The 25191-nt window shown below is 41.7% G+C and overlaps 1 protein-coding gene across 3 annotated transcripts; it reads right to left on the bottom strand.

The window, feature by feature from the left end:
* Positions 1 to 65: 65 nt before the first annotated feature.
* Positions 66 to 24617, bottom strand: fgf17 (fibroblast growth factor 17). Of its 3 annotated transcripts, none has more exons than XM_080468390.1 (6): positions 24432 to 24617; positions 8952 to 9204; positions 8825 to 8861; positions 8463 to 8640; positions 4821 to 4927; positions 66 to 513 (listed from the first exon to the last, which is right to left on the bottom strand). In XM_080468390.1, the coding sequence occupies exons 2-6, from the start codon at positions 8981 to 8983 to the stop codon at positions 223 to 225; spliced, it is 645 nt and encodes a 214-aa protein (XP_080324516.1). In that variant the 5' UTR covers positions 8984 to 9204; positions 24432 to 24617; the 3' UTR covers positions 66 to 222. The 3 variants fall into 3 exon arrangements, with proteins under 3 accessions (XP_080324516.1, XP_080324518.1, XP_080324517.1); XM_080468392.1 differs by having other exon boundaries at positions 73 to 513; positions 8463 to 8607; XM_080468391.1 differs by lacking the exon at positions 24432 to 24617 and having other exon boundaries at positions 77 to 513; positions 8463 to 8607; positions 8952 to 9363.
* Positions 24618 to 25191: the final 574 nt, after the last annotated feature.

The raw sequence follows: 25191 nt of genomic DNA, 5'->3' as shown, positions 1-25191 counted from the left end.
CACACACACACACACACACACACACACACACACACACACACACACACACACACACACACAGAGAAGACAATTAAATATAACCCGTCTGCTTTACTCTCTTTCGTTATTTACACATGATCCTTTTACACCAATATTACTTTAGATTTACAGCGTCCGAGCCTTCCTTTCGCTATCAAAAACATGTACAAAAATAAAATCTGTGTCTCTCAGTCCGCGGCCGTGTTAGGAAGAGATGCGCGACTTCCTGTTCCGCTTGGCCCGCCGCGTGGACGGAAATCGGATGAACTCAAAGTGTTTGCTTTGGTCGGTGTTGGGGAAGGGCGGCGGGCCGGTGTGCAGCCTCTTGATGAAGTGGACCTCCCTCTGGTTCTCCCTGGTCCTGGAGGCCTTGATGGGCCTCCCTTTCCTGGTGAAGGCCACGTACCAGCCTTTGTACTTGGCATTCTGGAAGGCGGTGTAGTTGTTCTCCAGTACGATCTCGGTGAAGATGCAGTCCCTGCTCCGGCCACCGGGCTGCACACAGAAGACACACAGGAGGGTTTCTCGTGTTACCGACGTGCGTCACTCAGCAACGTCTTCGACAATAACTCTGGACACGTTAACACTACTAATTAGTCTTTATTAGTCTTTTCTCATTGATGCAATAGTGTTAACCACTATACCACTATGGAACCACTTGCACGACGATGTTTTCAGTAAAAACGCATTGTTTTATTGATTTCATTTCAGAAAGGTTACGCCTTTAGGACACTACAACGTCTTGAAAATGATGTCCGTTTCCATGGAAATGGCAGAAAAACTGAAAACGATGTAGTTATCATGCTTTGCCACAAGTTGGTGCTGTTGGTTGTTTTCGTAATCAAACCACACACATATGCTCGCAGAGAACAATACCCCATAAACAATAATAATAGAGAGTAAATTGTGTAGACAGATGACTAAGTTGGATTGATATTTCGGTGACTGTCAAGTATAAAACTACCCAGGAGAATATGAACTGGGAGTCATGACACTCTGGAGGAAATCGTCTTGTCCATCTTCTCGCACATGTGTAAAATAACTATTTTCTACAGGCATCGTGAGCATCCTTTTCCATGGAGATGGAGTCTACACCTTGGCAGCCATTGTCAAAAAGTTGCATTTTCAGTGACTAATATTTGTAAAGTAAAATGTATCTGGAGCCACAAAACACATTAAAATCAGGATAATACAGCTCATGAAATCTTTCTATAAAAGCAAACAATTCATAATAGGTTTCATGTCTGAAGTTTCATCTCTATAATTTTAAAGTTTCAATTGGATTTTTGACTGCTTGTTTGGAGTTATATTAACAAATTTCTGTCTTTTTTTTTAGTTACCTTTTCTAGTGGTTTGAGCTGTTTAAGTTCTTTTTTTTGTCATTTTATTTTAGCTGTGTCTTTGACCTTTTTAACCTGGAGATAAAATTCACTGTGAAAATAAAAGATTTAGAAAGATGCCAACTACACCTGTCTTCAGCGTTTCTGTTGTTTCCATGGAAACGGACACAGCGTTCAAAACGGCGGCGTGTGAAAGCAAAACCTTTCCAGAAACGAAAACGCAAAAGCGACGTTGACTTGAAAGGTTGTCGTCCAAACAGAGCAAAACTATTATTTTAGATGTGCTTTCTTGAGTTTTGCAAACTGAATAAAAAAAACTAACTTTTTACGTAGCTAGTCAGCTAACACGCTAGCTAGAACATCTAGAAGAGGTAAAACTTTAGTATTATTGTTGCAGCTACGGTATTTTTTCACCAAACAGACACAAAAATTTTACTTAAAAAGCATAAAATCTCTGGCCAATCATTGATGGGTTCTTCATGCTAAGCTAACCTTTGATTTACGTGAGTCTCGTTGGTGTTGGCGCAGCAAGTTAAAGAAGAGCTGATGACTGATGTCTTCACATATCATGTATAAAACAGTGAATCAATAACTCCAAAAACGGTTCGATTCGTTGTTTCCTGGAATGTGATCCAAAGGGAAACCCTGGAAATGTATAGATGGAAATAAATGGCTGAGAACGCTTAAAAAAAAATTCCAAAACAAGAAAGTCATCCCTGTCTGGTGTGAAGCTGGCGGACTTTCTCTTATCAGTGAGCGGAGCTCATCACACAGATTTCAACACTCGTCACTCCGGCAAGAGGAACAGATTTATGGCTGGAGGTGTCAGCCAGACATGTGAATTCATCTTTTCCATTTCCACCAAGGGAAGTGGAGGGTTGACTTATGACCGAGCTGGGATGGGAGGATATTCCCCTCCCTCCCTCCCTCCCTCCCTCCCTCTGGTCACTCAGCCCGAGGATCCCATGTTTCCAGCGGTGCATCATGTCCGGGGGCGCACGCAGCTGAACCGATAAGACTTTCCACAAAGTTTTGGGAGTCTGCATCTCACATGCTTCAGTCTAAGGAATCTACTGTTAAAACACACATTTACTAACTAATAAGAAAGTTCTGCGTATGGAGGTCCGACCGAACCACTTCCAACCTGCAAAAAGTTGCATGGCGCATTTTCACGGACGGTGGTTGCAAATGGAAATGATGGTTAATCTCTGCATTATCATTCCTGTACATCTGCTCCACCTTCAGTATATTTTCATAAGACAATCAAACATATTCAGTCCAGTCATTTCACCTGATTAAAAGCTCATATGTTTAAGCAATACGCTGCATTTTATAAACACATTTCCATGAAAATGCAGCCATGTCTCAGGTTTTTTTGTTGTTGTTGTTGTTTTTTTTAACAAACTATTCCGGTTTCACACTGAGGAGTTAATTGTTCCACTTTAAAATTACAGACTTCATCACAGTCTGACCATTTCATGGCACACTGATACTGCTGTTGCTCCCCACCAGAGGAGGCAGCAAAAATCTTGACTCCACCCTCCTCTCCATATATTAATCACCTGGTCATACAATTTTTGATTGGTTCATTTGGTGAAGTTTAAAAGAAAATCTGATTGTGCGATTTCAACGTTAGTATCTGAGGACTTTAATGGAAAAGTATCCATATCAAATCAGTATTTGATCTGTATCAGACTTAGTTTAATTTCTATTCTTTTAATCTCTATATAATACTTTTGAATAAAAAAACAGTCTGTTTCATATATTGGATCCGTCCTACGGAATCTGTTCCAGCCTGACTTAATAAACATTTCTTTTAATCTTTCCTTATCTTATATCTTTAAACTATCCTTTATTTGTATTTTATCAACAGTAGATTGTTTTAGTAAAACTGAAAAAGACGTAGGAGTGAAACATACAGTAGCTTTTGTATTGCTGATGATGTAGCATTGACATGAAACCCGTAGCACAGCATCGTCTTTATCCAGTTTCCTTATTTGATGCATTTTGGAGGAAACACAAATCTATGTGGGTTTCTTTTTTGTATCATAAAATGGACATTTTTCATTGTTCAAGTTTTGAGAAAATGTATCTGATAAAAATAAACATTTCCATCTCACATTCAAATGTTTTTGTACCCAAACGAAGAAAAAGACCCTTTGTTGTTGTTATTTATGGGCTTTATATTCTCATCATATTGTGCGATAACGATTAATTTGTGATATTTTGCTCCATTTGTAATATTTCGAGGTTTATTGTATAAATCAGGAGAACTGATGGAAATGAAAAGATGTTAAAGCAAATAGCAGCACCACTTATTTTAATGTTTGCCAGAACTATTCGATCATCTTTTATATGGTTTTTAGAAATTCCAAGAAACAGGAAGAAACACAGATAAAGTGTTAATAAGGAAAATCTTTAAATCAGTTAATTTTGGTAAAATCTAAACTACAGATTAAAAGATGTTTCGCACTGCTAATCAAACAGCATCCAAAGACCCAACATGTGTCTGCAGCTGCTTCACTCAACACTGTGGAGCCAATCGCTTATAATAATTCGTCATCTATATATACATACTGGAGGAAATGTATCCAATTAAAATAATTATTTTGGTAGTTTTATAATTTTAATGCTTTTCTACAAGTTTCATCATATTTAGATGGATTCTAATAGTGCTTATAAAAGCTTTAAGGTCTTAAGACCTTGAAAAATGTATGAGCTTCATAAAAGATTAAACACACTTGGATCAAATTAGTATTTTACTGTGTTAATGTATCAGCAATTGTTAAAAACCTTCATACTCACTGAAATATATGATAATTTATCTTCATTTTATGGTATATTTAGGCTCTAATTGTACCATCCACACTTACAAAGTGGTTAGTCTACAAAAAGAGGAAGAATATTTCAAGTTAAAGGCAAACATGCAGAGTGAACTTGGTTAATAGTTTTTGTTATGGTAGTTATGGTTTTTGAGAAAGAGGGACGTCTGTGCACGGCCCAGTACATCAGTGAACACACGGTTCCTTTAACCTCTTAAAATCACAGACTTTGAGTTGATTTTCTGTGATTCTACAGACACATTTCAGCAACATGGAGCACGGGATGGACAATATGTTGTGATATTCATATTTGGTGGAGTACTACAAACGGAGTGAGCAGAAGAAGAACAACATTGGAATTAAACTGGAACCACAGAAACGGACAAAATGTAGGAAATGCTAGATTACGGTTTTGCCTTTTGCACAATATTATTGCTTATTACTTCAGGGATGGATGAGTGAATGAAAGAATGAACATAATAGCAGTTTTGTAGAGAAAGCAAACTTTCACACAAGGTATAGTTTGCATATAGGGAAATATATGAAAACTTCTGGAAAACCTGAGTAAGCAAAAATAGAATAAAAACCCCTCCCTGATCGGGGAAGCACGGTCGTTTAGAAAAATATGCATTTTTGTTACCTTCCCAACGAGTTTGCCCTTCCGGTTCATGCAGAGGTACCGTCCACTCTCCGCACCTCGTATCCTCACTCGACTGCCGAAGGTGTCCGTCTCCACAAAGAGGCGCGCTGCGGGACCAGAGCAACGTTACACCGTGCAAACAGTTTCACACGCAAAGCAGACAGGCACGACTATTCAACCAAGATTCAGGGCGACATTTAGGCTCCGTTGTCACAATAACATTCGGAGGTTTGCGTTTAAAAGGCAACGTTTTTGAAAATGATGTCCGTTTCCACGGCAACGCCATAAAAATCAAAAAACGATGGGAGTGAGCGTTTGTTTGGTTGGCGCTGTTGGTAGTTTTTGTAAAGAAATACGAATAAGATAAGAAGATAATAAGAAACACGCATGAGAACAATAAGTTATAAATATCATCAGTGGGAGTACACAAACATTCGTATGTTGGATCTTTATTACAGGACAGAGTCCTGACACTCTGGAAGAGTGTGCAGAAGAACTATTTACTATGGTGGCAAGGGCAGGAGAACGTTTTCCAAAAGTTCTGCCTTGGGAGCCGTTTCAATAAGAGTTGCGTTTTCAGTGGTTTCAAGCAACGGTGTCACGTAAACAGACACCCAAAACACAATAAAAGTTTGTGTTAACTTTTCTGCCAACGCTGCTCATATTTCATGTTGCTCTGCGCTCATGCGGATCTTTCAAGTCATAATCAGTTCAGTAAATAACATTTTCAGAAAAGGTGCGTTTTCTGTGGCTCCAAGCATCGTTGTGTAAACGACAAAAGCTTAAAGACAATTTTCAACAAAAATTGAATTTTTTTTCCCTTGAAAAGTTAAATAAACTAGGAATTTTATTTATTTATTTATTTATTTATTTTTTGCTTGAACATTCACAAGGTGAAGCGGGAAGAAAGAATCTAGAAGTATAAGTTTTTTGGGTTTTTTTTAAAGGCGCACTTTAAAACTTTTGCAGTTTAGTATGATACTTAAAAAAAAGACTGTAGGCATGACTTTACGTCAGGCTAATTAATGTTGCTGAAAAGCTGGACAGATAACCAGGCTAACCTTTTATCAAAAACCACAAATTTGAAATATGAAAACATAGGAATTTCATAGAAAGTTTCAGATGTTTTCATGCTAAGCTAAGCTAAGCTAAGCTAAGCTAAGCTATCTATCATCAGTACGAGAATGATAGGATTTAGAATTTTCCATGTTTATCTGGTAAGAAAAACCCTTTTTTCCACAAGACAATAGTCGTTGACTGTTGGTGTTGATTGGAGACTACAGACTGTCGTTAGCAGCTATTCAAAGCCGATTACACTAATGTTATCACTGCACATTAAAGAGCCGCGTCGGGCTGAATACACACTCTCGGCAGAGTTTTAAGACGCAGTTAATTATGGTCACTTATGGGCGTTACTGCGGCCGTGTGTATTGGGGCCGCCGGGGACAAAGCTGGGGTCCTAATCAGGCGCTAATTCGCCAGACGAGATGTTTCATGGATGCAGCAGGGGAGGCCGACCCCTCATAAAGGCCTGAAAGCAGCTCACAGAGGGAGGGGCGGGGGCCGGGGGTCCGGGTGGGGCCAACCCAGGACGTCAGCCTCCAGCCGGGAAACACAAAACTGCAGATTCTCACTTAATTGACCCATTATTGTTCCACCAAAAACCAACATCCAGCTGCTGGGAGGCCGAAGCAGAGGGGAGATGGTGGATTTAAACCTTCTGCTTCGTTCGAGCTGCACAGAGTCGCCTGGAAATCTCTTAAAAGCTCTATAATCATCATTTATTCAGTCTAATTAAAAACTGAACGATATCTCTTGAATAAACCAAAAAACCCGTGAAGGACTAAAACTGTTTAAACTGTTTTTTTTAAACCTGCATATAGAACCATAGCTACTACTTTTTAGTCATTTTAGTGTATTTGTAACTTTTATTCAGTCTGATTTAATTTCACACCTATTTTACATTGATTGAGTCACTTTTAACTTGTGAAAGTAGAATAAAAATGACTTTCAAAGCTCGATTGAGCTTAAATCTATTGCTTTGTCATGAAAAACAGGTTAACCCCTAAAATATTTACATTTTGAGCACAATTGAAGGCAGAAACGTGATTTTCTTTTGCATGTGAATGGCAGGTAAAGGACACATTGGTAAACACTAATGCTGCAGTTCTTTGTTTAAATGTGTTTGTGTGATTGATGTGCATTGAAAATTAGTATCCAATTCACTTTATTTGCAGTTTTTAAAGAAAAACCTGAGTTGCGTTGCTAAATAGTTTTTGTTTTTCTCAGTACACAAGCGAAACAAATTCCTATTATTAGAACCATAGTATCAAAGGAACACTAACGCACATTTTAGAAGAGGATTCAGATCCTTTTAAGCATTCATCCTAATCTAATTGATATACTTATTCAGTAATAATCCATATTTTTATTTTCAATTTGAAAATAAATCTTTCTAGTAATTCTAACTCTTAAAAGTAGATAATCAGCTGATTAATAATCCACTAATGTTGCTGCTCTTGATTTGATTGTATTTGATTGTATTCCTTGTAGGAAATGAAGCATTAGGCATGGTTAACTTCAAGTCTCTGTTGAGAAATAGGCTGAAACATCTTGTTCAAAACAATATCATGGTCAGATTCTTATAATGAGAGAATTTAAGGGAAAAAAAACACAAAATATTCACACTTATCCACATTTAAAAGTGAAAGCAAACCATTTTATCACCTAAAATCAGGTGATCAACATAACAGGTCTTAATATAAAAGCATTTCAGGTATCTCAATTAAAATGACCATTTAAACACAGTTTAATAAAATGTTTTCTAGAAATAATAAGGTAACATGTCTTATTTCATTCTGAATAGCATCACCCAATCATGATAAAGTCAGCAATATTAATTATTTTATATTTAAAAGCGAAAATAGCTATTTTTAGCATTTTAGATATAGATATATCACATATTAATTAAGCACTGGTGTTGAATTTAAGTGCATTTAAATGGATTTGTCATGTAAAATGTCTGTTTCACTATAACTTCTTTAAAGTGTTGTGGACAAACAGAAAGAATAATCACATTTAGTCCGTATTATAAGCTCACTATAAAAATATATCAAGTTATTATCGACAAAGCATCAAATAAACCTTAAAATATTAAACTAGTTACATTTATCCATGCTTAAGAAGGTGGATTTGATCAATACAAAACATAAACACAGTGAAATGGATGCTTTAATGATGCAGCTCTCAATTTAACTTAATTTATTTATGTTTTTCATTTAATATAACCATTTCACTGCAGTTTACCTAAGAAAAAATCTGATACAGGCTTAAATTCATTACAGTTTTTGTAAAACAAAACATGTAGTATTGTCATTTTTCAAGCCTCAACAAACAAATTATCATCAGAGAATCAAAGAAACTGCAAAATATGACCATTGTAAAGTAGAATCTAACTATTTTATCACTTTAATCGACTGCTGCTTTAAATTTTACTGCATTTAAGTAAGCATGGATGCGTCTTTACCCAAACAGGCTGCGCGTTTTTTTGTTTGTTTGTTTTTTTATATGAGACACTGAACCTCCAGAGGGAGAAAAGCACTGTGATGAGAGATGTGAAATGCCCCGGGGGGCAGTTCTTACCGTACATATTGCCATCCTCGGCGGTGGCGGTGACCCTTTTGCCCTGAATCTGGACGTGTTTCCCGCTGGTGCGGCTGTAGAGCTGGTAAACCCTGACCTGTCTGCGGCTGAGCTGGTCCGTCACTGCGCCCTGCGTCCTCACATACTGGTTAAAATTAGGAGACGGGTGATTCTCCCCCTTTTTTATGCAAAAAGGGAAAAATAAAGTACATAATTTTGTCTTTCTAAGCTGCTGTTAAACTACTGATTCTACAGTCTGAGTTAACTGGACATGTACAACTTTAAAGAAGGAGCAGGATGCGTGCGTAAAAAGCTCATTCGCCAAAGTTTAAAAATCAGCTTATTTATTGTTTTTCTCTTACCTGAGTGTGACACCACAGCACGAAAAAATGAAACGATCTGCAGAGGCAACAACACACAAACGCGTTATTATGGAGGATTTGAAGTGGAAATCGGGGAATATAAAGGAAGCGCGTCCTTCTCTCTTACATGTAAAAGCAGCGCTGGTTTATTCCATACATCCTCCAATTTATTTCATCCGGTTACAAACGGGATTGTGGACGCGGGTAAATCCCAGAAATAAATCCCAAGACCGAGTTGCATATGCAGTCCTCGACCTGTCCATCCACACCAGAAAGTCTCCTGTTTCTTCTTTCTGTCCTCACATTGATCCGGACGGCTGGGTGGAGAGGGGCGCTCCGGAGGGGCCGCGCGGCGCGTCAAAGCCACATAAATCCATTATCTTTGAAAGAGGTGGTGATTGTTTAGAAAAAGAAAAAAAGAATTAAAAAAGGAGGTAAACTTTTGGAAATGAGATGAACAGTTCAGTGCGGGGGTTTCCTGCCGTCCAGTGCGCGTCTGCTTGGGTGTGATCCAGGTTTTGAAAAGCCCTCTCTGACGCGCAGGGACCCGGCTGCTCTCTGGTTAAATGTTGCGGGGGCAGAAGTCCCTCCCATAACACACACACACACACACACACACACACACACACACACACACACACACACACACACACACACACACACACACACACACACACACACCTAACAAGGGTTTAATAAGGAGATGCGCCCTGAACAAGCCATTCACATTGAATAGGATGAAACTGAGAGCAGTTTAAAAGAAAGAAGTACCAGCCTCTGTTTATGTCTAAGGCAGATCACATTGTATTTAAAATAAATAAATCACTGAGGGGCCAAACAGCAGCTAATAGGTGGGGCAATTAGGTGTTAGACAGCCCCCCCCCCCCCCCCCCCCTTTTTTAATCTCATGTTAACTGGTCACTTCAAGCTCAGGCTGAAACAAAAGGTGCTGATTCATCTTCATTTAATCAACATTCTGCAGACAGATGAGAAGGCGAATACGCTTCGGTCTGGGGCCCCATTTACATGACAACGCCTCAAGTGAGGACGCATTGTTTTTGCGTTTTCGTTTCTGAAATGTTTCATGTTTCCATGAAAATGCTTTGAAAACGACGTGCTGAAACTAATCACACTTTACTAACCCTCTTGGGGAAATCTTTCTTTTCCACACTGACCAATCCTATTTCTGAGGCCCGTTTTCCACGACAAGGAATACGAATGTATCCGCAAAGCTTTCTTCACTTTTGGGGGGGGGGGGGGGTCCGTTCACACGACACCGGTGTGCGGATCTACTGTATCCGCAAAGTTTTTATACCCGGAGCGGAAAGATTCTTTCACGATCAGGATTCCACCCTGCAGAGTCGGCGGGAGGCAACAGAGCTCTGTTACTGCGCATGCGCATATAACCCCCTGCGTCCCCGTTGAAAAATAGTTCCTCCTGCTCATGCGTTTGTAAACAAACATGGCGGACCCGTAGTGGTATGACTCGCGGTCCGTATTATAGTTTTCCAGTCTATATCGGTAGTTTAATAGTTGAGACTCACCCCTGATAGCATCTGATTCGTCATCACTCCATACGAATGTCGGGTTCTCTCCATTTCGTTGTTTGTAGCGCATTGTTCTCTGCACGCTTGTGTGGTTTTGTTACAAAAACAGGCAACAGCGCCCTCCCGTGGCCCGGCATAGTAACTACATTGTTGTCAGTGTCTCCGCTGCTGTAATGTAAGTGCAGCATCTTTTATTTTTAACCAATCAGGTGTTGTCACGTGAACCGTCGTCTTGTAAACGGGGCCTGAGAGGCTGATGTGCAGCTACGTTACAGCGCTGATGGAGGTCAAGGGTCATGCTCAGGGACCCACAGTGGAAACACGCACGCAAAAGTCCAATCCCAAGTCTGCTTCTCTAACCATCTTCTGAGCATGTGCAGAAGAACAATTAAACATCATCACCCATAACAGCAACGGGCATGAGTGACATCAGAGAAAACTGTTTTTCGACTGAGGAAAAAGCACTATTACTGTTTCACTCTGATTTAAATGGAATATGATGCCACTGTAAGTAAAATTAACACATCTTCCTCCTGACATCCACATTATAGAGCATCTTCCTCCTTCAGTCTGTTGAAAATTAAACTGAATTAAGTATAACGCCCTGCTGTCATGCTTCAGGTAAAACTTTGGTTGAAATCCAGACATTCCAATGTTGTTTTCTTTTCCTTAAATCCTCACAAATTGTCCTCGACTGTCACATGGTGCATTTTTAATAGCTTCTAATTTGCTTTCGTTACCCTTACATTGGATGGAAACCTGGAAACAGAACCTGCCAGTGACTGCAGTACTCTTTAAACTAAGTAACTGTAATCAGGCAGCGACTGCTGTGTATTTTGGTAGCTGCTGGGTCCAGATGAGTTCGTGAACAACAGCGTAACACGAAGCTCCAAGTGCCTTCACGTCTTGCCCTTCTCACGTTCTCTTGACCCCGCCACCACCACCCTCGCCCCTCGGCCGGGGGGGAGGGGGGGACAATAAAGTAGTAAAACGCAGCAGTTAGGCATCCCCGACATGTTGATCTGCTTTTAAGTGGCTGACAGGAGCCGGCAGCTCCACGTGTTGATGTCACGTCTTACAGTACGAGGACGCGTCGAGCCGTCACTCCGCTCACTTTGGTTTTAACATCAACAGGCACTTAGTGATGTGAGTGATGATTTAACAGCGTGGAGCTGCTGATCAATAACCTCCAGACAACAAAGACCTTCGCAGCTTTTGACTGTGTGTTTGCATGTTTGGTGGCATTTTGCGTCCCTTCTCAGTCTGTGTCCCCACTTATTCTACATCAGTTTGGTGAGTTATGCATGTTTTTCCTGTGGTTTTGGTTATTTTGCATCCCTTTTTCTGTCATTTGTGTCCAGTTTTGGGTTTTTTTTGTCGCTCATTTTTGTGCATCTTCTTGTTTTCCAATATGTTGGCCTGTTCTTTAGAGTTACACTTAATACATTTGCAATAATTAAGTAATTCTGTTCATGTTTGAGGTCATTTTGCATCCCTCCATGACTAATTTGACCCCTTCAAGTTTCCTGTTCTTGATTTTTTGGTCATTCGTGCATGCTTTTCCTGTTTGTTTTCTAATGCAAGTTCGGTTATTTTGCATCCCTTTGTTGTTATTTGTGTCGACCTTTGCAGTTTTGTTGCCCATTATGTTTTGACGTAATTTCATTTTCATTTTTATTTCAGTTTCGAATTGTACACATTTTGCTTCACTTGGCGTTCATCGATCTTTTGTGAGCTTCGCTTAACACATTGATGTCAATATTAGTCAGTCTTTTATTTACTTTTTATTGCATTTCATCTTTATTTTGAGTGTTTATTTGTGAATTTTGGTTTTTTGGTTTAATTTTGCATCCCTTCATGACCTATTTTGCATCTCGGCTTATTAGATATCTGATTTATTTGCCTCATTTTGGTCATTCCTGCATGCTTTTCCATTTTTTTTTTTTTACAATCGTATATTATTTAGGTTATTTAGCATTCTTTTATTGTCATTCATGTCCAGTTTTTGCTTTTTTGTGGCTCATTGTGATAATTTTTGTGAATCTTTTTATTTCAAATATCTTAGTTTGTCATTTGAAGTTACATTTCAATGCATTTACACCAATTAGACATTTTGTTCACTATGAGGTCATTCTGTTTTCATTTCTGTTGTTTCATGGTAAATTATTTGTATTTGGCTTCAGATTCTTTTTAAGTTTCCACACATCAGTCTGTTCATTTTTCAGGTTTAATTGTGAATTTTGCCTGTTTGTTTTCATTTTGCATCCCATTGTGACCCATTTTTTGTCCCTGCTTATAACTCATTGCGCTATTTTGCATCACTTCATTGTTTTATGGCTCATTTTGTTCATTTTTGTGCACCTTTTTGTTATAAAATATTTAGTTTTGCCCTTTAAAGGTGCATTTCAATACATTTCATTTGGTCTTCAACTCTGAATTTCACATGTTTAGCTTCACTTTGCATCCCTGTATTGCTGAATTCAACTCCCATTTTTTGTGTCATGTTGTTTATCCATTCATATTTTAGTTTTTCTTTTGCTGCAGATTTTTGCGTTTATTTAAATCATTTCGCTTCAATGTATTTATATTTGTTGTTGTTTTGTGTGTAATATTAGTCATTTTGTGATTACCTGAATGCTTTTGCTTCCATTTTGTTTCCCTCTGATGTCATTTTGTGGTTTCTTTGAGCCTTTCATTAGAGTCTCCTGAAGTTATTTTGCCCTGTTTGTGGTTGGTTTACCATCTGGGTCTCTTTGAAGTCCCTGTACATCTGTTCATTGATGAATTTGAGCAATTTTTGTGTTTGTCTGCATTTAATATTTGTATTCTTGGTTCATATTGCATCTCAGTCTGTTGCAGTTCCATTTCTCCAAAGTCAGTTTATGTTGTTTGTTTTGTGTCTTTATAGGTTTATTTATGCTGTTTCTTTATTGTCATATGCATTAATTGTACATCCATTTGCAGCTCTTCTCTGATCCCTTATTACATTTTTGGTCTTTTTCATCACGATACGGACATTTTGTCTCACATGTTGCTTCTTTTTAAATATCGGTATTTTCTCTTTATGGTGATTTTATGTCTTTTTTTGTTAATTATTTTATTTCTTCTTTGCGTCACATGTTTGTATATGATAAGTCACATGTAGAATGTGTAGATCAGGGCCGTAGTCATTTCTGACTCACATATTTAGTTTTACCCTGCTAAATGTGGACGGGCGGTGACCTCCTAAGCTCTTCAGCCAGCGTGTGCAGGATCTAACAGGGATCCTTTTTCTACTTGATGGTATGTTTGGCTGTGGGAGTGCTTTTGCACGACCTGCTGTCATCACTGTGGAAGTCACAGATCTGCAGCTATGCCGTGTTGTCAGCAGGACGTTTAGGTAATGGGATATAGAAAGAAGGGGGAAAACCTTGGATCCCTGCGACATACAGGCTGTGCAGCTCTGATAGTCAAACGTACAGAGCTGAACACTGTTGATGTGCTGCGTTAATCTAATGGGCTCAGGTTTAATCTCGTGAAAAAACAAGTTTGAGCAGAGGTTCCATGTTGGTGTGAGTCAAACTTGCAGGTATATAATATTGAATACATGACTGCTGGCAGCACTGTGTGTGTGTGTGTGTGTGTGTGTGTGTGTGTGTGTGTGTGTGTGTGTGTGTGTGTGTGTGTGTGTGTGTGTGTGTGTGTGTGTGTGTGTGTGTGTGTGTGTGTGTGTGTGTGTATGTGTATGTGCGTGCGTGCGCGCGTGTGTGTGTGTGTGTGTGTGTGTGTGTGTGTGTGTGTGTGTGTGTGTGTGTGTGTGTGTGTGTGTGTGTGTGTGTGTGGTGTGTGTGTGTGTGTATGTGCGTGCGTGCGCGCGTGTGTGTGTGTGTGGTCAATTATCTGGATGTTAGCTGAAGATACAGTCAGTGGATCACAGATGCTCTATAATCTAGATGTTAGAAGAGGAAGATGCTTTATAATCTCACCAACTGTAACCGAGTTACAAATTTCATGACAGTCATCTGTCACCTTACTGCCAATGGAAGTGAATTATAGTAATTTGTTACCTTATTTAACATCTGTAAAACCAACACTTTTATCGTATTGGCCAGCAGTCTTCCTCCACATGAGCACAAATGAGTCGTAAATTCAGACTAAAGCTGCTGATAAATGTGGTTATGTATTTAAATCCGACTGAGAACACAAATAAGTGCTTTGTGTGGCCCGAAACGAACGGCTTGGAAAATATAAACTGCCGCAGAGACTTCTGAAAACTCATTTCCCATGCAGCCCGGGCCTTTCCTCGGGGCTACTGTAGCTCCAGTGACAAGTGAAAGGAGAACTGGTGGTCTCCAAACAGCTCTGACCACATCGTAAAAATCTCCGCCATAAAGAGCAACTGGCCACTCTTTCTGACCCTGCGAAAATAGAGGCAAAGGATTCAGAAAGTGGGTGGTCCCCCTTTATGAATGATCAAAAGGAGAGAAAATTCTAAAAAGAAAAAGGAAAAGAAAAAAAGAAAAGTGGCGGATTCACTTGGACGAGCAGCCGGCTCTTCATCAGCAGCGGGGCTCTTCTGGTCCTTCACGCCACCCGAACCCACGGTCAGGTCAGTCTCCAGTGCACCGATTCAGCAGCCTGGGAACGTTACAGTCATCTGCTGCTCCACTTGGGCCGCTCTTTCTGCACGGCGAGGTGGAAACGTACAGCTCTGTGCTTATTACAAAGGCTGCTGACCCTTAGGTATCGCCCTGCCATTTGCAAGCCGACCATTTGAGCTCGCCAAATTTGACACAGCTGACGCAGGCAGTAAATTTGAACTAGTTTCCCCTCCCCCTTTATCCATAATGAGTGCTGCCCTGCAAAGCCTTTGAACACACACACACACACACACACACACACACACACACACACACACACACACACACACACACACACACACACACACACACACACACACACACACAATGCTAATGTGATAATCATATGATCAAGCAGCTCTTCATAAGAGAAGTGTAATGAAGTCTATGATTGGTCGCCATTGGTGCCATCTTTAAGTCATCTGAAGGGACGTTTCCCAGCATGCCATGCCCCGATAGCAGTAGGTGAGTGGTATCATGAATAATTTTTTTCCATTAAATCAATAAGTTCTTTTGTTGATGAAAACAGTTGTAAAGCCTCTCTCTCTCTCTCTCTCTCTCTCTCTCTCTCTCTCTCTCTCTCTGTCACTATGAACACGGCTCAAAACGAGGTAGTACATATGCCAGGCCTTTAGGCAGCGCTGTAACTACCAGTACGCCAAAAATGGAGAAAAATACACTGAGAATACTTCTGCTCATCCTCGTATATGAGAAATCCAACATATCACCTCATTAAAGTGACTTAGCATCAATAGCGTCCACTGTACGACCTGGAGCATGGATGACATAGTCGTGTGCAACTTCTAAAACGTGCATGATCTGCCAAAAACGACATGAAACTGCGCCCTCGTGTGGACAGGCTATCTCTCTCTGTTCTGTTTTGCTTTAACCATAGTTACTATGCTATTACAATACCTGTGGTTAGCATTAGCATGCTTGAATAGCGATCAGTTTGTCTTTCTGAGACCAGTGAGTGAGTTTGATATTTTTGACATGCCTCATTAGTCTTAATCTAACTCAGTCCTCCTGATGGCAACATTAAACTTTGGCTAACATCCCAGATTATAGAGCATCTTCTTTGTTGTGCATTATTGACTGTTACAAGTAACTCAACTAGTTACTAAACTACTTTTTAAAGCAGCAACAATCTATGAAGTAACATCACAACTCTGCTCCTAATAATTTTTTGAGAAGAAATCATCATAACAATTATTAAGACAAAATAAAATTACAATTATAGCCCTTTAGAAATAACCAGAGCAGGTGGTTAAATAGAGATTTAATCACTTTGTGTAGGTAACAGCTCGTAATTAGTTCCAATAGGTCCGACGCCAGCTGATAAACTGATCATCTACTTGTCCATATATCTGATGGTTTACTTGCTAATGCTAATCAGCTAACATAAACAGAGGTCCAGTGTGGTAAGGCCACGTTCAATCTGTCAGTCAATCAGCCCTCTGCCAATCACTGATGCAGCTGAAATGTCACCACTTATGCGAGCCGAGCAATGGCGGGTAATGGATGCTTCATTTTCAGGGGTTTTACATGCCCAGCTTTACTGCTGGAGGGACATGAAGCCTGGAACCCCCCCCCCCCCCCCCCCCCCTCCCCACCTCAGATTTAGTGAGCGGTGGGGGGGCTGTTGTGTGTAGCTGTGGAGGAGCTGTTCAAGCTAATGGGTGACAGACAACATTGTCAGGGTGACCAGACAGTGCAAATCCCCCCGAGTGCCCGAGCGCTGCGTCGTCCAACAGGTGAAACCCAAGTCGCTGATCCGTGATTAACACTCGGCAGTTGCAGACAGGCGCTGACCGCTTCATCTGCAGGCCAAGAAGCTGGGAACATGACGGACTTCAAAACTAATAAAGTGACTCACACAACTGCGATTCTCAGCGCAACGGACACCAAGAAGGGAGGGCTGTGTGTGTGTGTGTGTGTGTGTGTGTGTGTGTGTGTGTGTGTGTGTGTGTGTGTGTGTGTGTGTGTGTGTGTGTGTGTGTGTGTGTGTGTGTGTGTGTGTGTGTGTGTGTGTGTGTTGGGGGGTGGTGGTAATGAAAATAGCCGGACAGCGTCCAGCCACGCCGGGACTACAGAGTCAGACGGGGCCCAGCATCTGTGTTATTTTTAAGGAGCAAAATGTCACTGAGCAATGAACATGCTCAAGGCGCATATCTAATGGGGTTAGATGCAAGGTCACGAGGCAAGGCAGATCGCTTTCTGAAGACAGACGCTGTTGTAAATGGGAGTGACGCACATGTCGGTCACTTTGAAGTGGTAACCGAAGACCCCCGAGACGTCCATTGTTAGCTCGTCCACCGATTGTACGGGCGTGTGCACACGATCGCTCCCAGTGGTTAATTATGAAAACGAAATGTTGCGTTGTGGTTGGTTTTACAGCGCCTGCCATGCAAGGTGCTCTACTGCCATTGGGGGCACTTTTGGGTTCAAGCGATGGTCTTCGACACATGGTGGAATCAAACCACTTTATTACCACTATTGAACTGTAGTTTTAACAGGTATACAACTTTACTTAGTTTTTCGTTGGCCTCTAGGATCAAGGCCCATGTGAGGGTTAATCAGAGGTAATTTACAAAGGGAACCTCAACAGTGACTATTCTAACATTAGAGGATTGTTAATGGGCATACGTAGGTCTTAACAGACCTATATGGTCGAGTCTGCGTCGAGAGTTGAAGGAAACAAACACCACCCTCTACCTCCCCCTAATCCTTGGTACTTTCTTATTCCCTTATGCTGATAAGCTACATCACATACATTTCATTTCATTGTGTTATAAATACTATGGCTCTGTATGGTTGTTTCACGTGAGAATCACAGATCAATATTATGATGATATCACTTACCACCCTCTACCCCATGTCCCACCTCTACGTTTTCAAAAATAACTTTGTTCACTCAAGATCATTTTCAAAAACATTTTCATTTATACAAACCCGCATAAAAACCTAAGAGCTGCTATGAGCACGACAAACCTATAGGTGGCAGTGTAACAAGAAGCATGATGACGTGCCAGCCAATCAGAATCCTGAAAAAAAAATGCAGCAACAACAATGAATGGCACAAATGACTAAATGTGACTTTAGAGTACAAAACAAGTGAAAAACAAAAAAGACAGACTGGGAATCGTGTCAATCAACATACAGGGAAATATTGGGTCTGTTTTAAGAACACAGGTCGCACCCATATAATGCTCATGATCCTTCTGACATGTAGCTTTGTTTACATGTAAACGAAATATCCAAATGCATTGAAATATCACAGTTTCCACTTATTTTCAATTGAACCACGTCTCAGGATAACAAAATAACAGAAAAACAAAGTGAGTGTCATGACATTAATCTTGTGTTCAGGAGTGATGGAGTGTTGCTTTGTTAGCAAGCAAACCAAAGGACCGATGATGGACGAAAGGGTGAATGAATGAGTGTCATCTGATGCATCATGGAGCAAGTGAAGGTTGATTTCTTCAAGCTCCTTGATGTGTTGGAAACACAACAAATTTTAAATGTCGGGATTTGTAATGGTTAGCATCTATCAATACTAGTTCCAAATCAGTCATACATTGAAGTCATGAAAGTAAAAATATCTACAGATAAATATGCTTCAACTAAAGTTTAGGGTTGGTATTGCCAAGTATTTCAATGTGTGGTTGAATTGGAACTATTGCCTTTTCATTGTACATGCAAAAATATTGGCAGTTTTTCAGCAGCTTTAAATTCTCCACGTCTTTCATTACTTCCAGGCTTGGATGAAAATTTAACAGATTTTTCTTGTGCAGTCAGACTTCTGGATTACACTATATGCTGTATGCAAGTTTGTATCGAAATGTAGACAACAAGGTCCACTTTCTCTATGATAAACATGTGATTCTTAGTCTAACGAAAACATTCTAAAAATAAACCAGATGGCAAAACATTTGCTCTGCAGTCACTGTGTAGGAGGTCGCAGGAGGTTTGAAGGGCATCAGATTTTGCAATCATGGGCATTATAAACTCAGGAGGGTCAGATTTAGAGAAAATAAATGCAAAATGCTTGTTTTGATTGACAAACTGTTCAAACTCCCATTTAAAATTATGACTGACAGTGTGTAAATCTGCACCAGGACGTGAAAAATCTGCCACTTTGCCCCCCATGCTGGGCAGGAATAAATCAGCATAGCCATAAGCAGCCATCGAAGTAAATAAAAACAACCTTTCTCTGTCTTCTGCTGGAGTCAGGAGTGGCAGTAAAAGCTTTTCACTTGTCCTACAGTAGTCGAAAAACACTTTAATCCCACCAGGAGCGCAATCCGTCAAGAGCATTTTGGGGTTCAATGTCTTGCTCAAGGACACTATGGTGTGTCAAGATCGAACCTGCAACACTGTGATTGAAAGATGACCGCTCTCCCAACTGTGTCACAGCAGTCCCAACTGTCTTTAAACCGGAGTGTCCATTTCTTGGTGTTCAAGCAGTGGAGCTGGTAATAGCTGATCTAACTGTGATCAAGACATATGTCAGCAATGGGGGTCGGGAAGATGCTCCGCAATCTGGATGTTACTGGGAGGAAGATGCTCTCTAATCTGGATGTTAGTGGGAATGAAAGGTATTAGCTTTTCACTCATCCTCAAGTAATCCAAAAACACGTTACATTGTTAATCACATCAGTGGCTCAATCCAGAGGTATAATCTGGATGTTAGCTGAAGTTCCATCAGTTTGTGGAAGGAAGATGCTTTAGAATCTGAATTATCTGAAATTGCATCTTTTAGTGGGAGGAAGATTCTCCATAATCTGGATGTTTGTGGAGGAAGACACTCTATAATCTGGATTATCTGAAGTTGCATTTTTTAATGGGAGGAAGATGCTCTATAATAAATACTTGAGGCAAACGAAAGTAGATAAAGAAACAAATAAATATTTTGTTGAAAGGGTCAGAATAAAAGCAGTATGTTTTTGCCATAACTTCACTTCAGACCATCTACTGTTGATATCGACACTCCTCCTGGTTCCTTTTTGCTTTTATTTGGCAGGAACTCTGAAGAATTTGCTCGATGGGGGTCCGAGGCGTGTTTTGACTGCAAGTCGCGGTGACTTCACTGACATATGTCTGCAGTCTTCCCGTCAACTGATGACAGAATAAATCTTGAAAATGGCTATCAATGAGTCCTTGAAATCCCAAACCAGTCTAATATAATGACCCGATGTGTCCTCGGGGAGCAGGAGGTCACATGGTTTTCCACCCATAACTAATTTCAAATAAATGGCTGCTTTCCCAACACTAGTGCTCAGAGGTCAAATTGTTTGCATGCTTTTTTCCCCCCACACACATTCTCCAGAGGACTTTCTGCCTTTTGTTTGGGATGTTATAGGTTGTTGCCAGTACATGTGGTTACCAAATACTTGCTTATGTTTCACCTGTATTGTTCTGCGTGGATTCTATGGTTTCTGCTCTGCAACTCCTGGAAGCCATGGTAGATCAGAACCCAATGGAGGTTTTCACTCAAAAATATTTGAAAAATACCTTCAATATATCGTTCATCCGTTCCCCTAAATACAAAGTCTCATCCACGTCAATCCAGCTTGTCACTGTGTCACTATCAGAGTGATTCCTGCAAAGGAACCAAAGGGTTTCCTAAATTATTACATAATTAAACCCTGATTGACCTTCTCGGCCATACAGGTCAAATTTGACTTACATATATTCAGTCTCTAGAGGTCATAGTAATTAGAACACAAATTAAAAAGAGTCTGTTACAGTTAGATTACAGTTAGATTACAGTTATAAAAAAAATGACTTTGAAGAAGAGGATGCATTTCTGTAAATACCCAGTTATGTGTAAATGACTCTGTCTCTGGCTTCAGGCTCCTTGACGTCCCTTATGTCGGACTACTGAGCATGTGACTGCTTTCACCTGGTGGTTGTGGTACATGTTGGGTTGACTTCTGTATTCCTGGGTCCCTGTGTGGATAGCTCTCCAGCCTCTCAGTCTGTGTGTCTGTGTGTTTGGACTTTCCAGCACCTCATCGTACTCTTCTGTGATCTTGAGAACGTTGTTATTTTGGTCATTTGAATTGTTTTCTTTTTCTTTTTTTTTTAATTTCACAAGAATAAATATGGGCTCCTGTTACACCTGATTATCCAGATTATAGAGCATCGTCCTCCACTAACATTCAAATTATAGAGCATCTTCCTCATTCTAATCAGATGAGTATTGTGAAACTTCTCATCATATGCCTAAATTGAAATAAATAGATGTCGGTAAGTAGCTGCCATTCCTTTATCATCCCCTTACTCAGCCCTCCCACCCCTCCAGCCAGCAGCAACAAGCACAGCCATACAGGCCTGTCCGGCAGGAGCCGCAGGGGCCCCCCGGTAGCATGCACCCTGGGCCCCCCGGTCCCAGCTGGTGTTCTGTAGTGGAAGGTCTTGATGTGGGGCTGCAGCAGCTGTCCGCTCCCTCCGCCCCTTCCTGCTCTGATCTCCGCTCTGCAGTTCACACCTGATCAACAACGACTGCACTTCACACAGGAATTTTCCATTTTCTATTTTCTGTCACCCACCCCCCTCTCTCTCCTCCTCCTCCCCCCTGCACTCTCTCTCCTCACTCCACAAACCCCACCAGACCGACGGCAAAGACAAGTGGTGCCCGACAGAACTGGCGGCTGGCGGCAGCGACACACACACCGGCCCGTGACACAACAGCATGCCTGGCATTTCAGGCCCCCGCCTCCACGACTCAGTCCAGTTTCACTGATGAAAGAGAGTGAAACTGCAGCGGTGGCGGGAGGGGAATGGCACATCAAACCCCTGACAGTCACTGCATCCCTGACTCACTCGCTCAGTAAAGGTTAATTTATAGTTCGTCTGGTGTCTTACTAAGCATTTGGGCAGCTGAGAGGTGAGAAAGTTCCCTCAGTGGGGGGGGAGTCCCACTTGTGAGTGAAGAGCACAGGCATGTCGCCACACTCGTGGTCCCTGAATAGATAATCAGCAGAAATGTTTTGACCTATAAGAAATGACGTGGGTGAGGAGGGCATGACTGTTTTATACTGTAATCTAGATGTTGGTGGGAGGAAGATGCTCTATGATATGGAGTTTTGAGTCCAGGTGAGATAAACTACCACCATGCAGAAAGGGAATCTAACTGCTATTAGCATGCTATTGCTAATGACAGCTACTGTGTAGACAAGCTCATTTGACACACAGTGGGATGCTGTCAGAAGACTCAGGGCCTGTCCACATGAGAACGGCATTTCATGTGAACGTACTGTTTTTGGCCTGCCGTCCACACGTCACGACGTTTTTAGGTGCGGACGCGGGTTATTGTGAAAACCGGTTTGTGGTGGTGTGTACGTGGGCGTGGCCGAGCGGTGATGCAGCAGGGAGGGTGGGAGGCACTGAGAGGGGAGCCGATACACCTGATGCCCTCGTCCCTGACGGTGGCAGCTGGGAGGGCTTTGGGATGGGGGGGGGGGGGGGGGGGGGGGGGGGGGGGGGGGGGGCATGGCTTGGTTGGTAGAGATGGGAATCGAACCTGCAACCTTCTGATTGGGAGATGACCGCTCTACCAACCGAGCCATGCCACCCCCATTTTAAAGCCTTCCCAGCTGCCACTGTGAGGGAGGAGAGACACAATTACATATTGATGGGAATCAGGTGTGTCAGCTCCCCTGCAGATGGAATCAGGTGGTCTTCCTCCAGGAAACAGAACTTGAAGGAAAAAGTAACTGTGCTGCTGTTCAGATGAAACCCATGCAAGATGCTAACCCATCCACCTTCTTCTACTGGTATGCCCTATCAACATTCATACGAATTGCCTGTTAAGGCATTCATCACTGGCTAGGAGGTTTAGATGGGTTCATGTTCTTGTCAGGAAGTGAGTTGAAGATCAAATAGCTCTTCTGCCAGCAAACAGGAGTTCAGTGAAATAGAAACATTTGGGAAAACTGCTTTAAGGGGTCATATTATGCAAAATTCATTTTCTAATGATTTTCCAACAGTAATAATCGTCCCCATACCTGGAATGACGCCCCAGATGTGAAGACAGTCTGTCCTCTCTCTCCTTGGCTTGTTTCAGTTTTTAAAAAGTGTGTTGCTCCAACGAGCCAATCAGAAATCAAACCCTATATTGTGTCATCGGGGGTTTAGCCAATCCTAATCAAGGTCGTCCCTTTGACCCTCCTACAATTAGGCAGCTCTGCTCTGGCACATGGCACCACGAGAGGAAGTATTTCCTCCTCTTCCCATGATGGGCATATGTGGGCGGAGCCAGTTTAGCTCACACAGACACAGCAGATTCTAAATGCAGCTCATATAATTCAATATTCAAATGGATCAAAATCAATGAAAAGCTGGATTTGGGGCAATAAACTTTGAATACAACATTTTTGGACCAAGACCCATGTGAAAGTGTTGAAAAGCTGTATGATTCTCTTTTTCCCTCGAAAAAGAGAATTGAGCTTCCTGGTAAAATAAAGGTCATAATTTAAAAAATAGTGGAACTGTGTCACAAACTGTGATGGTTAAAGGCCTGGTACACCTGCTCCAGGTAGTCGTAAACTGACAAAGGAGGCTAAGGTGGCTTCAGTTGCCTCATTTCTATGAGATTGATCAGTACCAGCGGTGACAATGATGGTTCAGGATCCATCTCATGCTCGTTCTCATCCACCGAAGCTTTAGCTTTTGTGACTGTTATTATGTAGTAGTAATAAGTTCCTATTATTACATCCTGTTTCCAACACTTCATTTCAACTCAGTTCAACTCGACAAATGCCCAGTGACAACTGGATTGTGAAAACAGGTACCAGGCAAAAAGTAAAACTTCCTTTCTAATTCAACCACCTGAGTCAAGTGTGGTGGATGAAGACAACGCCGCCCTCTTACCTGGCTGTGACCTCCGTGAGGGCCCCCGTCGACCCCTGTCAATCTCTCCTCACATCTGGCCCCTTGAACCCCCCCCCCCCCCCCCTCCCCCCCCTACCCCCCCACCCAACCTCCCCATCAAAGGCTCCTTTGCATCCAATGAGGGCCGTGCTGGGCTCGGCGGTCAGGCCTGGTTTTGCAGTGGAGCCACTCAGAAGGCCATCAGTCACATAATGACCTGAACAAACAAGGCCTGGTGCTACTTCAACTGAGGAGGAGGGAAAACTGCCATCGCTCGGTGGCAGCAGTGACATGAGGATCATTATCTGACGGGGAGAATAAGCACCAATCAACGAGGAACCGAAGAGCCGTTTGATGAACCTTCAGGGGAAATCTGCCTGAAACACCAAACCCAGCTCACCCCAGAGTCTCAGAACTGCGGGAGGAGTGGACGGGGGACGGGGTGAGGTGGTGGTGGTGGGGGGTGTCAGGTGGTCACACAGGGAGCGGCGTAACAGGACACTTTCAAACACAGCACTTAAACACTTTAAAAAGAAAACCCCACAATCTCTGGTTTCCGCTCACCTGCGAAGTTTCAACACCGAGCCTCCAGCAAGTCGCTACAGGACCCGTCGCCGAGGTGAGGGGCTTCAACACGCCTCTAAAAATGATACGTTTACAATCCGTCCATGGATTACCTCCAGACAATTCATTTGGTAGCGCCTGCAGAAGTTGGTCTGTTGGTGCAGAGAGGCCTCCGCTATCTGCTCTGATAGCAGCGTTTGATCTTGTTTGCTTGAGTGGAAAGAAAACAGAGGTGGGGGTCAAAGACGTTTGCAGTAATGCCATTAGCACACTCAGTCGGGTCGCAAGTGCGTGAACTAATAGGGTGGTGGCAGCGATCCTCAAACAGGCATTAGCACACTGTTCCGAAGCAAATAATTACCCTTTAATTAGGCTGTAATTGAGTGGAGCTGTTCTGAAAGATAAACAGGGCACCTACTGAGGGATGGGGGGGGGACGTGGGGGCAACATGTCATGAAAAGACAAGAGGTGCTATTTCTGAAGAATAATGCCAGGTTAATGCTGTCAAGGACCAACGTGATATAACCGAGCCTGATGAGGATGTCCGTTGATTTAATGTGGATCTAATCAAAGTGTTTGAGAATCCTGAATTAGACTTAAGTACCACACAGTCAATTACTGCCGCTGGTTTTCATCCAAGCATCCATCCTGTTATTTAAAAGACAGAACTAAAGACGGAGAGAATTGGATGCAAGATTATTATATGAGAAAATAGAAAATAAATATTTGAAAATCCTCATTTTAAATATCGAATTGTTCA

This window comes from Lipophrys pholis (assembly GCF_963383615.2).
Source record: "Lipophrys pholis genome assembly, chromosome: 7".
In the NCBI taxonomy this organism is placed as follows: Eukaryota; Metazoa; Chordata; class Actinopteri; order Blenniiformes; family Blenniidae; genus Lipophrys; species Lipophrys pholis.
This window is presented reverse-complemented; position numbering and strand designations above follow the sequence as displayed.